The 13,052-nt window shown below is 41.6% G+C and overlaps 1 protein-coding gene across 1 annotated transcript in view; it reads right to left on the bottom strand.

Moving 5' to 3' along the window:
* Positions 1–1,546: 1,546 nt before the first annotated feature.
* LOC129825989 (mediator of RNA polymerase II transcription subunit 27-like) overlaps positions 1,547–13,052 on the bottom strand; it is an 85,454-nt gene continuing 73,948 nt past the window's right edge. Inside the window, exons 6-8 of the mRNA XM_055886210.1 lie at positions 12,406–12,447; positions 7,705–7,782; positions 1,547–2,474 (exon numbers count right to left, since the gene is read on the bottom strand). Of these exons, the coding sequence (XP_055742185.1) occupies positions 2,340–2,474; positions 7,705–7,782; positions 12,406–12,447 (255 nt within the window). The 3' untranslated portion in view covers positions 1,547–2,339. The remainder of the gene's footprint in view (positions 2,475–7,704; positions 7,783–12,405; positions 12,448–13,052) is intronic.

The following is a 13,052-nucleotide window of genomic DNA, read 5'->3' as shown; positions in this document are numbered from 1 at the left end:
TTCATACAAAGTCATGATCGTGTTGAACTCCCTTCCATCTCCAATTACTCAAGCATCAATTCATGGAACAGTGGGGACTGTGAGGGGACACACAAACACATACATTATTTGTTAGTTGTATTGTTTGTATTGTTTTTGTTGTATTATTTGTATATTGTTGTATTTTAAACATGTGTGACTGTCCTTGTCTATCAGTGTTTTGTTACTGGTCATGTTTTGTGTTTTTTTTGTAAACCCTAGGAAGAGCAGCTGCTGCTTCTACAGAAGCTAATGGGGACCCAAATAAACACAACGTGTAGCAACCACATATTTAGATGTGGAGCACGTTATGAATGGCCAGTAAGGGGTCAAGCCTCGACACATTTACAACTTGTTTATTAATCATTACCCAGCCCTCACACCACCACCAGCTATTGCGCCCATAATTCTGGTTGTGAAAACACCCAAAACATTTTGGACACAACCACAAACCTATAGTGCTACGATTTACCATTGCTTTAGGTTTGTTATAGAGCCTATTGAGTACTAGGCGTACTTGCCTGATGTCATTGACAGAATAAAATACTTTACATTCACTAAGTTTGTTACTAAACGTGCCCCTGTGCAGACTACAAGTTGAACGTGTACGAATGCTAAGATAATTGAGAGAGATAATAAGAACACGTGGGCTACACTGGGCTTGACTGTACACTCGACTAGAGGGAATGAATCAGCTGTGCTTTCTTTAGCCACCGGCCCATTTCTCTTTTCCCCACATCGCCCTCCTCTGCCCATCAATCACACTATTACACTCTGATGAAGGCCCGGTGGCTATTTCACACAGCAAATAAATTGGAGGGAAGGGATGTTTGGAGCTTCTCTGAACGGAGCATGGACTAATTCTTGTGGACGGACGGACAGAACAAGCAGACGGACACACGGTCCTGTCCTGCTGTCCTATGGAGGAGATGGATAACAGTACGCTTTTATCACCATTCTTCATATTCTGCTTAATCTGACTAGCTCTTCCAGTGGCTGATTCTACAAAGTAACATAAACAAAATCAATAATTCAGAGCTGGAAAGCCAGAAGGGAACCTGTACAGTAGAGGCACAGCATGATGTCCCTATTGTGCTGGAAAGGTTACTATACAAAAGGCCCATTCCAATTTCATGCTTCATGCTTCATGCAATCTGAACCACTCTTGTAAACTCATATTGTTTTTCTCAGAAGTGTGCAACTAAGTTTTTCGTTAGGAGAGAATCTTGTATGCGGCGTGTATCCGTGACTTAAAATACCTTGGTTCAGAATGTCAGTATTGCGCGTAGTCAAAAAAATTGAAACGGCATTTGACTGTATGCTCTTTGACAATGAGCCAAGGATCCTTGACAAAAACTGCTGTTCAGAGTCACAAAGAGTCCCACGAATGATGAAATGCATGGGTAATGTCTATCTGAAAGTTGATGAACAAGACTAGAGATGTTCAAAAGTATTCATATTTGGTTGTGTTAAGAATTGGCAAAACCATTTCCTCCATCCTGCAAAAGCTTAAAATAAGATGACACTATTAAACAAAATGTTGTACTTTATTTAGACAATGGTTATCAAAAAAAAGCACAGATTATTTTGAAAGTGTACAAAAAAGTCTGCCGCCTAATTCTACAAAATGAGCAATTCCCTACACCTGCCTTTTTAACTCCCGCCTCACAAAAAAGCCTTTTTCCTCCACATATCCAGCATGGTTCATGAAATATTAAACCCAGCTCCTGTACAGAAGGGATACAACACAATGACAAACAAACTGCACAATACTTGGGCCATAAATGTGTTCGCTCTAACTTTGCTGAGAAATAACTTATTTTATTATTATTTGGAGCTTCTGGTTGTGCAGAACCTAAATAAAAAGGGGGCTGGAGCAGGAGCACTGAACAATTTATTATATGGCAAACATTTGGAGCTGTGAGATTGGGTTAAAGTGTGAGATTGGGTTAAACGTGAGTAGACTCATTAATATGACATCATCCTACACAGTGGGAGGACAACAACACAATTCAAATCAAACCACCGGGACTGCCACTACTGGCTCATCCCTATGTGGCAATGAGGGCAGAAGAGCCAATAGTGGCAGTCTTGGCAGATTTGATTAGATCCCTCTCCCTCCCATTCCAACCCAGTTGGCTTCCTGATGCCCATTCAATCAGGAAGAGGACTATAAGGCAGTGACATACAGTCTATAAACAACAGTGCTGATGCCTACATGCACAGTGTAGGCAGAGGTTGAAGAGCAGGTGAAGTCTTGCCATGTCTTATTAGATGGGGTGTCAGAACAGTTTCTAATGGAACCTTTCCCCGCTGATTCCTCATTGCCTACACGTGTCGTGGAAGGCTTCCAGGGTGCGAAAGTCTCTCCAGGTCGGGGGAAGGCCCTCCTGCAGGAACTTCCCACAACGCTGACACGGGGTCTGGAACAGCTTGATGTAGCTTCTTAGCCAGGTCTGACAAGGAGAAAAGAAAAGGGAAATTCAGGCAGGAAGACAGTGATATATTTCTCAGAAGGATTCACCAATAGACTGATTCTAGTAACACATCAAATGTATCAAAACTCAATGACGGGATATTTTGATGAACATATGAGCTGACATGGTGAGAGAGAGAGCGATAGAGAGCGAGGAGGACAGAGACACAGAGCACCAATGTGGGGATTGTGGTCAATCCACCCAGGGGTGTGAGTGGAGTCTCTCCTCATCCTCGGGCCCCCCTCACTCTCCCAGCCCATCAGTCGGCACCAGCCAGCCACACTGCCAGACCTCCCTCACACAGTCACACACCTGTCAAACCTATTCACTGGCACCATCCATCTGCAGGATTAAAAACCTGCTCCCCGATTCATCACCGGCCAGCGTAATGATCACCACCCTCATTGGGCGGCGTGAGAAAAGACCCATTACAACAATCTCATGTTAGCGCTGCAAGGAGAAGACTACGGTTATAGGTAAGTAGAGAGTTATGCATTTGCAAAGCCTATGGAATAGCAACTGCAAAACAGGTGCAAAGAAGCCATATTTGTGTTATTGCTTAGAGGCTACTTAAGGCGGGACTTAGGCCAACTGTTCCTTTAAACTGGATTGATTGCAGACATTGTGCTAATGTCTTTCTAGACAGAGTCAAGTTGTAAACGAGGACAGGCTTGTAATGGAGGCGCCCGGGTGTTGCCCTTGAAGCAGAGCCGTTGATCTGTATGATTGGACCCAGCCACCACACCCCGGCCAGGCCAGATCAGAATAGGTCTCCAACACCGGAGTGGCTAATTAATCTCCCTCACCTCAGCACTAGGGCCACAGGTCTGCAGAGTGGACAGTCGGGCTATTTAAAAACATCAAGTAGGGCTGGCACAATTACTGCATAACCGGCGGTTATGGATGAAGACTGCCATGAAAATAAAATAACTGTCATTCTTTTCGTGTGGAACAAACAGATGACTGAAGACAGGATAGCCAGGCATTAGTGCGGTTGAGTCTGTTCTGCGGTAACATGGAGTCTTTACAACATGATGAAACTTTGTTTCACCTTGCTGAAACAAGCAAGGTGTTGTAGCAAACCAGTCTTCGGTTGCCTAGCAAAGCCCCCCTCCCTGCAGCAGCACATGCTGTCAGGAGCGGAGCAGAGGAGGAAATGTGTGAATTTTTTATCTTTTATTATATATACAGATGAAGTCGGAAGTTTACATACACCTTAGCCAAATACATTTAAACTCAGTTTTTCACGATTCCTGACATTTAATCCCAGTAAAAATTCCCTGTTTTAGGTCAGTTAGGATCACCAATTTATTTTAAGAATGTGAAATGTCAGAATAATAGTAGAGAGAATGATTTATTTCAGCTTTTATTTCTTTCATCACATTCCCAGTGGGTCAGCAGTTTACATACACTCAATTAGTATTTGGTAGCATTGCCTTCAAATTGTTTAACTTGGGTCAAACATTTCAGGAAGCCTTCCACAAGCTTCCCACAATAAGTTGGGTGAATTTTGGCCCATTCCTTCTGACAGAGCTGGTGTAATTGAGTCAGGTTTGTAGGCCTTCTTGCTCGCACACACTTTTTCACTTCTGCCTACAAATTTTATATGGGATTGAGGTCAGGGCTCTGTGATGGCCACTCCAATAACTTGACTTTGTTGTCCTTAGGCCATTTTGCCACAACTTTGGAAGTATACTTGGGGTCATTGTCCATTTGGAAGACCCATTTGAGACCAAGCTTTAACTTCCTGACTGATGTCTTGAGATGTTGCTTCAATATATCCACATAATTTTTCTACCTCATGATGTCATCTATTTTGTGAAGTGCACCAGTCCCTCCTGCAGCAAAGCACCCCCACAACATGATGCTGCCACCCCCGTGCTTCACGGTTGGGATGATGTTCTTCGGCTTGCAAGCACCCCCCTTTTTCCTCCAAACATAACGATGGTCATTATGGCCAAACAGTTCTATTTTTGTTTCATCAGACCAGAGGACATTTTTCCAAAAAGTACGATCTTTGTCCCATGTGCAGTTGCAAACCGTAGTCTGTCTTTTTTTATGGCGGTTTTGGAGTAGTGGCTTTTTCCTTGCTGAGCGGCCTTTCAGGTTATGTCGATATAGGACTCGTTTTACTGTGGATATAGATACTTTTGTACCCGTTTCCTCCAGCATCTTCACAAGGTCCTTTGCTGTTGTTCTGGGATTGATTTGCACTTTTCACACCAAAGTATGTTCATCTCTAGGAGACAGAATGTGTCTCCTTCCTGAGCGGTATGATGGCGGCGTGGTCCCATGGTATTTACACTTGCATACTACTGTTTGTACAGATGAACGTGGTACCTTCACGCGTTTGGAAATTGCTCCCAAGGATGAACCAGACCTGTGGAGGTGTACAAAATGCACATTTGTGGCCTGCTGGATGTCATTTTGCAGGGCTCTGGCAGTGCTCCTCCTTGCACAAAGGCGGAGGTTGCAGTCCTGCTGCTGGGTTGTTGCCCTCCTACGGCCTCCTCCACGTCTCCTGATGTACTGGCCTGTCTCCTGGTAGCGCCTCCATGCTCTGGACACTACGCTGACAGACACAGCAAACCTTCTTGCCACAGCTCGCATTGATGTGCCATCCTGGATGAGCTGCACTACCTGAGCCACTTGTGGGTTGTAGACTCTGTCTCATGCTACCACTAGAGTGAGAGCACCGCCAGCATTCAAAAGTGACCAAAACATCAGCCAGGAAGCATAGGAACTGAGAAGTGGTCTGTGGTCACCACCTGCAGAATCACTCCTTTATTGGGGGTGTCTTGCTAATTGCCTATAATTTACACCTATTGTCTATTCCATTTGCACAACAACATGTGAAATTTATTGTCAATCAGTGTTGCTTCCTAAGTGGACAGTTTGATTTCACAGGAGTGTGATTGACTTGGAGTTACATTGTGTTGTTTAAGTGTTCCCTTTATTTTTTTGAGCAGTGTATATATATATATATATATATATATATATATATATATATATATATATATATATATATATATATATATATATATATATATATATATATATATATATACACACAACTTTTTTCTTCTTTCTATTCTAACAGTTATAATGATGACCGCGGTCATTTGGCTGACCAATTACTGTCATCCAAAATTCCATGACCGTTACAGCCAACATCAAGACTAATGCATAATCTTGCCCGCACTCCAGGAAGTAAGGAGTAAAAACCTCCGATGGTACCTACACATCACGCAGTAACAATGACAAGTCTATTGTACAGTATGCTTCCTGAGGTACTTCCTCCATAGGACTGTACATGTGGAGACTGGTTACAAGCTTCAGCGGGACAGGGGAGCTTTGCCTGACAACCACTAATTACAGTGGCTTGCGAAAGTATTCACCCCCCCAAGTCAACTGCATTATAACTGCATTTTTCCTATTTTGTTGCCTTACAACCTGGAATTAAAATGGATTTTTGAGGGGTTTGTATCATTTGATCTACACAACATGCCTACCACTTTGAACATACAATTTATTCTGAAACAAACAAGAAAAAAGACAAAAAAACTGAAAACTTGAGCGTGCATAACTATTCACCCCCCAAAGTCAATACTTTGTAGAGCCACATTTTGCAGCAATTACAGCTGCAAGTCTCTTGGGGTATGTCTCTATAAGCTTGGCACATCTAGCCACTGGGATTTTTGCCCATTCTTCAAGGATGATGTACAGCAATCTTTAAGTCATTCCACAGATTCTCAATTGAATTGAGGTCTGAGATTTGACTAGGCCATTCCAAGACATTTTAATGTTTCCCCTTAAACCACTCGAGTGTTGCTTTAGCAGTTTGCTTCGGGTCATTGTCCTGCTGGAAGGTGAACCTCTGTCCCAGTCTCAAATCTCTGGAAGACTGAAATAGGTTTCCCTCAATAATTTCCATGTATTTAGCGCCATCCATCATTCCTTCAATTCTGACCAGTTTCCCAGTCCCTGCCGATGAAAAACATTGGATGGTGGTCTCAGGGTGATGAGGTGTTGGGTTTGCGCCAGACATAGCATTTTCCTTGATGGCCAAAAAGCTAAATTTTAGTCTCATCTGACCAGAGTACCTTCTTCCATATGTTTGGGGAGTCTCCCACATGCATTTTGGTGAACACCAAACGTGTTTGCTTATTTATTTCTTTAAGCAATGGCTTTTCTCTGGACACTCTTCCGTAAAGCCCAGCTCTGTGGAGTGTACGGCTTAAAATTGTCCTATGGACAGATACTCTAATCTCCGCTGTGGAGCTTTGCAGCTCCTTCAGGGTTATCTTTGGTCTATTTTTTGCCTCTCTGATTAATGCCCTCCTTGCCTGTTCTGTGAGTTTTTGTGGGCGCACCTCTCTTGGCAGGTTTGTTGTGGTGCCATATTCTTTCCATTTTTTTTATGGGTTTAAATGGTGCTCCGTGGGATGTTCAAAGTTTCGGATATTTTTTTATAACCCAACCCAGATCTGTACTTCACAACTTTGTCCCTGACCTGTTTGGAGAGCTCCTTGGTATTGATGGTGCAGCTTGCTTGGTGGTGCCCCTAGCTTAAGTGGTGTTGCAGACTCTGGGGCCTTTGAGAACAGGTGTATATATACTGAGATCATGTGACAGATCATGTGACACTTAGATTGCACACATGTGGACTTTATTTAACTAGTTATGTGACTTCTGAAGGTAATTGGTTGCACCAGATCTTATTTAGGGGCTTCTTACCAAAGGGGGTGAATACATATGAACTCACCACTTTTCCGTTTTTAATTTTTGAGAATTTTTTGAAACAAGTAATTTTTTTCATTTCACTTCACCAATTTGGACTATTTTGTGTAAGTCCATTACATGAAATCCAAATAAAAATCAATCTAAATTACAGGTTGTAACGCAACTCCGAGCAAATAGGAAAAACGCCAAGGGGGATAAATACTTTTGCAAGGCACTGTATCCAGTAATAGCCTGACAGTTTTTAACCCCTTCCTCAAATATTTGTTACAGAGCTTTCAATCAAAAACAGGTACTTAACAGTACTGTAGGTGTGATAAGATAGAGACAGCAATGCGAGTGCAATCCTTCAGCTATGTGTATATGGTGAAGATATTGGACCAAAGACAGAGTAGATTATCAAGTAGTGGAGCTCAGTCACGGGCTGGGAGTAAGTTATGTAGAGGGTTTGCTTTGTGAATGTGCTCACCATGAAGGAACGTACCACCACGTCGGGCATCTGGGGGAGTTGGTAGTGCAGCAGAGCAGTGGTGGCGTGATCCGTAACCTTAGAGAAAAACCAGGGATTGTAAAAACACATTGTCGCTGAATATGTGTAAACATTCCAATTCCCTCTGCTAAGCCTGAGACAATACAATCACAATAAGTCTGCCAGTTCTTTTTCAATTCAATATGATTTTATGAGCAAGTGAGTACTACATAACTTAATCAAAAAAAGCAGTCAAGTAAAACATGTTTTCAAGGCCTGAGCAATCATTACTCGACTTTCAACATAACTAATAGAAGTCTGCTAGACCAGCGCAGGGTTATCATTGGAGCAATCCTAATCATAGAATATACTGTATCCATCTCTCCCTCCTACACATTCACTTGGCAGTGACTAGGCATCTTATTATTCTTAATATTTTGATCAAAATCTAATATTCATCCCACATGCAATTATATGCTGCTATTTATTATGTAACTTTGATGAACCAAGTTATTCTGACATTTTGTTGCTGTGTCCAGTCAATATGTCCATTGCTATTGCATTTTGACCATCTGGAGACACATGACGAGTGTATGGCTATTACTAGCACATGGCAGGCAGTACAGTACATGCGCAGGGAAAACATATCAAAACCGGGGAAAAAGTTATCCCCAAAGAAGATGTAAGGTATATGACTGGACAGGTAACAAAGTAAGAGGCTTCGGTCACAAGTCAGACCTTGCCAGTGCAATGAAAGATGGGAGGGGAAGCTGACAGGTGCCCTCCTCGTCCCTCCCTCCCCATCAGACCGGGTCTGTTTGCATTAGAATGAGATCAAGAAATAAACATACTGTAGTTTACCAATAAAATGGTCTGACGGTGAATTGGACATACTCTGTATTTATATCCTAAAAGAAAGAAATTCTCTTATTACAATACATTTTAATAGAAAGTTAGCAAAAAATAGATAAGATCTTGCTACCGTGGAAAGGAAAATACCTGTCTATTTGTGGGAAAATCACCCTGATTAACTCTTTAGTCATATCCCAGTTTACCTATTTGCTTATGACCTTGCATACACCTAGCGACCTGTTTTTTTAAATTATCTGAGCAAAGAAGATGATCTTTTATTTGAAACGGCAAGCCAGACAAAATTAAACGGGCCTCTTTATATCATGAATATGAATTCGGAGGGCAGAAATAATTAAATATTAAACCTCTCACTAAAAGCTTTAGTCATTCAAAAGTTATACTTAAATCCAAACTGGTTCTCTAGAAGATTAGTAAGAATATCTCACTCCATGTTCAAGAATGACCTTTTCCCTTTTATTCAGATTACAACCTCTCACTTTCGGTTATTTGAAAATGAAAGCATCTCTAAAATATTGCTATTTTTAAAACAAGCCATAGAAAACAAGCCGCACGGCAAGCGGTACCGGAGAGCCAAGTCTAGGACCAAAAGGCTCCTCAACAGCTTCTACCCCCAAGCCATAAGACTACTGAACAATTAATTGAATCACCACCGGACAATTTACATTGATCCCTTTTGTACACTGCTTGCTACTCGCTGTTGGTTTGTTACCTATGCATAGTCACTTCACCCCCACCTACATGTACAGATTACCTCAACTAGCCTGTACCCCTGCACACTGACTCGGTACCGGTGCACCCCTGTACATTGCCTCGTTATTGTTATTCTTATTGTGTTACTTTTTATTATTACTTTTTATTTTAGTCTACTTGGCAAATATTTATTCTCCTTGAACTGCACTGTTGGTTAAGGGCTTCTAAGTAAGCATTTCACGGTAAAGTCTACACGTGTATTCGGCGCATGTGACAAATACATTTTGATTTGACTTAAAACTGAGTTTTTCTATTTAAATTATTACACAAAATTCTTGCAACCAATAGAATGTTAAATATATGGGGGATACAACCATCCCACCTCTGCAGATTTTGCTGCAAAGAGACAGAATTATTAGATCATTTGTTTTGGTACTGTTTTAGTACATATGTAGATTGTTTTTGGTCGCAGGTTCAGAAATGGCTTAAGATTTGCAACCTTTACCTGGAGCCAACTTTGCAAATAGCACTGCTGGGTGACTTAAAAAGTCACAGTCAATCGATTAATAATTGTCTTAGAATTCTTTTTATCTTTAATTTACAATTGTCACGTTCCTGACCTGTTTTCTCTTGTTTTGTATTTATTTAGTATGGTCAGGGCGTGAGTTGGGTGGGTTGTCTATGTGTTGTTTTCTATGTTGGGGTTTTGTGCGTTCGGCCTGGTATGATTCTCAATCAGAGGCAGCTGTCAATCGTTGTCCCTGATTGAGAATCATACTTAGGCAGCCGGGGTTCACGTGTGTGTTTGTGGGTGTTTATATTTCGTGTCAGTGTTCGTGCCACACGAGACTGTTTTCGGTTTGGTCACGTTTGTTGTTTTTGTATCTTGAAGTGTTCAGTTTTCTTTCATTAAAATATGAACACTTTCCACTCTGCGTCTTGGTCCGATCCCTACACCTCCTCTTCAGACGAAGAGGAGGAAATCTGCCGTAACAACAATATGTAGAATCTATGAAAATATTGGATGGTGTTCAGAGACAGATGGGAGGGGTTGAGTGGAGCTGAAGGATGGGACTAAAAACAAACAAACGATAACAATTGTAAAACTATACTGTGTCCGTAAAATGCAAATAGTATGTATAAGCTGGAAGTAGAAGCCTAAGAGTTGTTGTCCATTAGTAAAAATAAAGTAAAAAAAATAAAGAAAAACCCTTGAATGAGTAGGTGTGTCCAAACTTTTGACTGGTACTGATTCTTTAAAGTAGCCACCATTTGCCTTGATGACAGCTCTGCACACTCTTGACATTCTCTCAACCAGCTTCATGAGGTGTGCCTTGTTAAACATTAATTTGTGGAATTTCTTTCCTTCTTAATGCGCTTGAGCCAATCAGTTGTGTATTGACACGGTAGGGGTGGTATACAGAAGATATTTTTACCTATTTGGTAAAAAAACAAATCCATATTTTGTCAAGAACAGCTCAAATAAGCAAAAAGAAATGACAGTTCATCATTACTTGAAGACATGAAGGTCAGTCAATGCAGAAAATTTCAAGAACTTTCTTCAAGTGCAGTCGCAAAAACCATCAAGCGCTATGATGAAACTGTCTCTCATGAGGACCGCCACAGGAAAGGAATACCCAGAGTTACCTCTGCTGCAGAGGATAAGTTCATTATAGTTACCAGCCCAAATAAATGCTTCACAGAGTTCAAGTAACAGACTCATCTCAACATCAACTGTTCAGAGGAGACTGCGTGAATCAGGCCTTCATGGTTGAATTGCTGCAAAGAAACCACTACTAAAGGACACCAATAAGAAGAAGAAACTTGCTTGGGCCAAGAAACACGAGCAATGGACTTTAGATCGTGGAAATATGTCCTTTGGTCTGATGAGTCCAAATTTTAGACTTTCGGTTCCAACCGCCGTGTCTTTGTGAGACGCAGAGTAGGTGAACGGATGTTTGCCGCATGTATGGTTCCCACCAAGCAGCATGGAGGAGGTGGTGTGATGTTATGGGGGTGCTTTGCTGGTGACACTGTCAGTGATTTATTTAGAATTCAAGGCACACTTAACTCACAAGGTTACCACAGCATTCTGCACCGATATGCCATCCCATCTGGTTTGCGCTTAGGGGGACTATCATTTGTTTTTCAACAGGACAATGACGCAACACACCTCCAGCCTGTATAAGGTTTATTTGACTAAGAAAGAGCGTGACGGGAGTACTGCATCAGATTACTTGGCATCCACAATCACCTGACCTCAACCCAATTGAGATGGTTTGGGATGAGTTGGACCGCAGAGTGAAGGAAAAGCAGCCAACAAGTGCTCAGCATATGTGGGAACTCCTTCAAGACTGTTGGAAAAGTATTCCAGGTGAAGCTGGTTGAGAGAATGCCAAGAGTGTGCAAAGCTGTCATCAAAGTAAAGGGTGGCTACTTTGAAGAATCTAACATTTAAAAAGTAACCAACTTTTTTAGTTACTAAATGTTTCCATATGTGTTATTTCATAGTTTTGATGTCTTCACTATTATTCTACAATGTAGAAAATAGTAAAAAAATAAATTTAAAAAAAGTAGGTGTAGGTGTCCAAACCTTTGAAATATATGGGGGATTGGAAATGATGCAGACAATTACATTGATGGAAGCCAAATCTATCTGTAATAGTAAAGCTGATCGAACGTTAAAAGTAAAAAGAAAATAGACATAAACATATAATTGAGAATTCTTTATGAAAGACACATTTGTGTGCTCTCATTCTATTCATGTTGGCTTCATTGCCGTCACTGGTGTGTGTGGCGGTTGGCTGCCCATAGGCTGCCATGCCCCTGCCTGTTGAGATTTTATGAGGGAGGGGAGTGAGGACGACTCATAATCTCTGTATGCTTGCCAGAACTGATTATGATGCAAAGTGGTTTTAGTTTAAAATCAAATCCAACAGGAAACAGAGTATATTTTGGTATGACAGGGCTTGACTAGTGAGAGAGAAGAACACACAGTAACAGGTGGCCCAATGAGAGAGAGACGACTGGACCACAATATGGAGACCTACGTGACTATTCATGAGTTCCTCAGGTTGGCGCCTGCCAAGTGGACATTGCACCTCAGTCTGGGGTGAACACATAAAGATGAGGTCTCACCTTTTGAAATACTTGATAGTTTGACTTCGACCAGATATCCAGCTGAGGAGAGAAAAGGAGAAATGATTGCCATTATTCATTTTCAAACCATTACACATTCTTTTATTCAGTTGTATATGATGCAAATCATACCAAGTGCTCCTTTGGTGAGTTCAGAACAATGGGATTGGAGTAAATATGTTGTCCTCGTCATCATCAAGACTGACAACGCCAACAACTTTCTCTTGGTATTCGTGATACCATTCATTAGCATTGCATTCTGGGATTTTGATCATGTCTATATTTTTTGCTCAAATGATTCCTCTCTTCTTGCCGCCCTACTGTCCTCTGGCTTGCATGGTCCTACAGTAAATGAGGAGAGGTGAGCAGGAGATTGTGTGAAGGTTGTCCAAACACTTTCAAAGGCGTTAACAAATCAAAACGCTCCCCTGAATCTAATATCAAACAGGCCTGGTGTCAGCATTTATTAGAGAAATCGGATTCGATCCCCCTCTGTCCCTCTACCCACTCCCGACACACAGAGACCCTTTGAAGGGGGAAGAATACAGGATCGCAAATTACCCAAGAGATGCCTTAGATAGCCTTTGAAGCCCTCCTTTGATAGTGCAGTTTTCCTTCTCCTTTTTCCTCTCTCTTTCTGTACGCTA

The sequence above is a fragment of the Salvelinus fontinalis genome, chromosome 28 (genome assembly GCF_029448725.1).
Source record: "Salvelinus fontinalis isolate EN_2023a chromosome 28, ASM2944872v1, whole genome shotgun sequence".
NCBI classification, from domain to species: domain Eukaryota; kingdom Metazoa; phylum Chordata; class Actinopteri; order Salmoniformes; family Salmonidae; genus Salvelinus; species Salvelinus fontinalis.
Note: the sequence above shows the minus strand (reverse complement) of the source record. Positions and strands in the feature narration are given on the sequence as shown.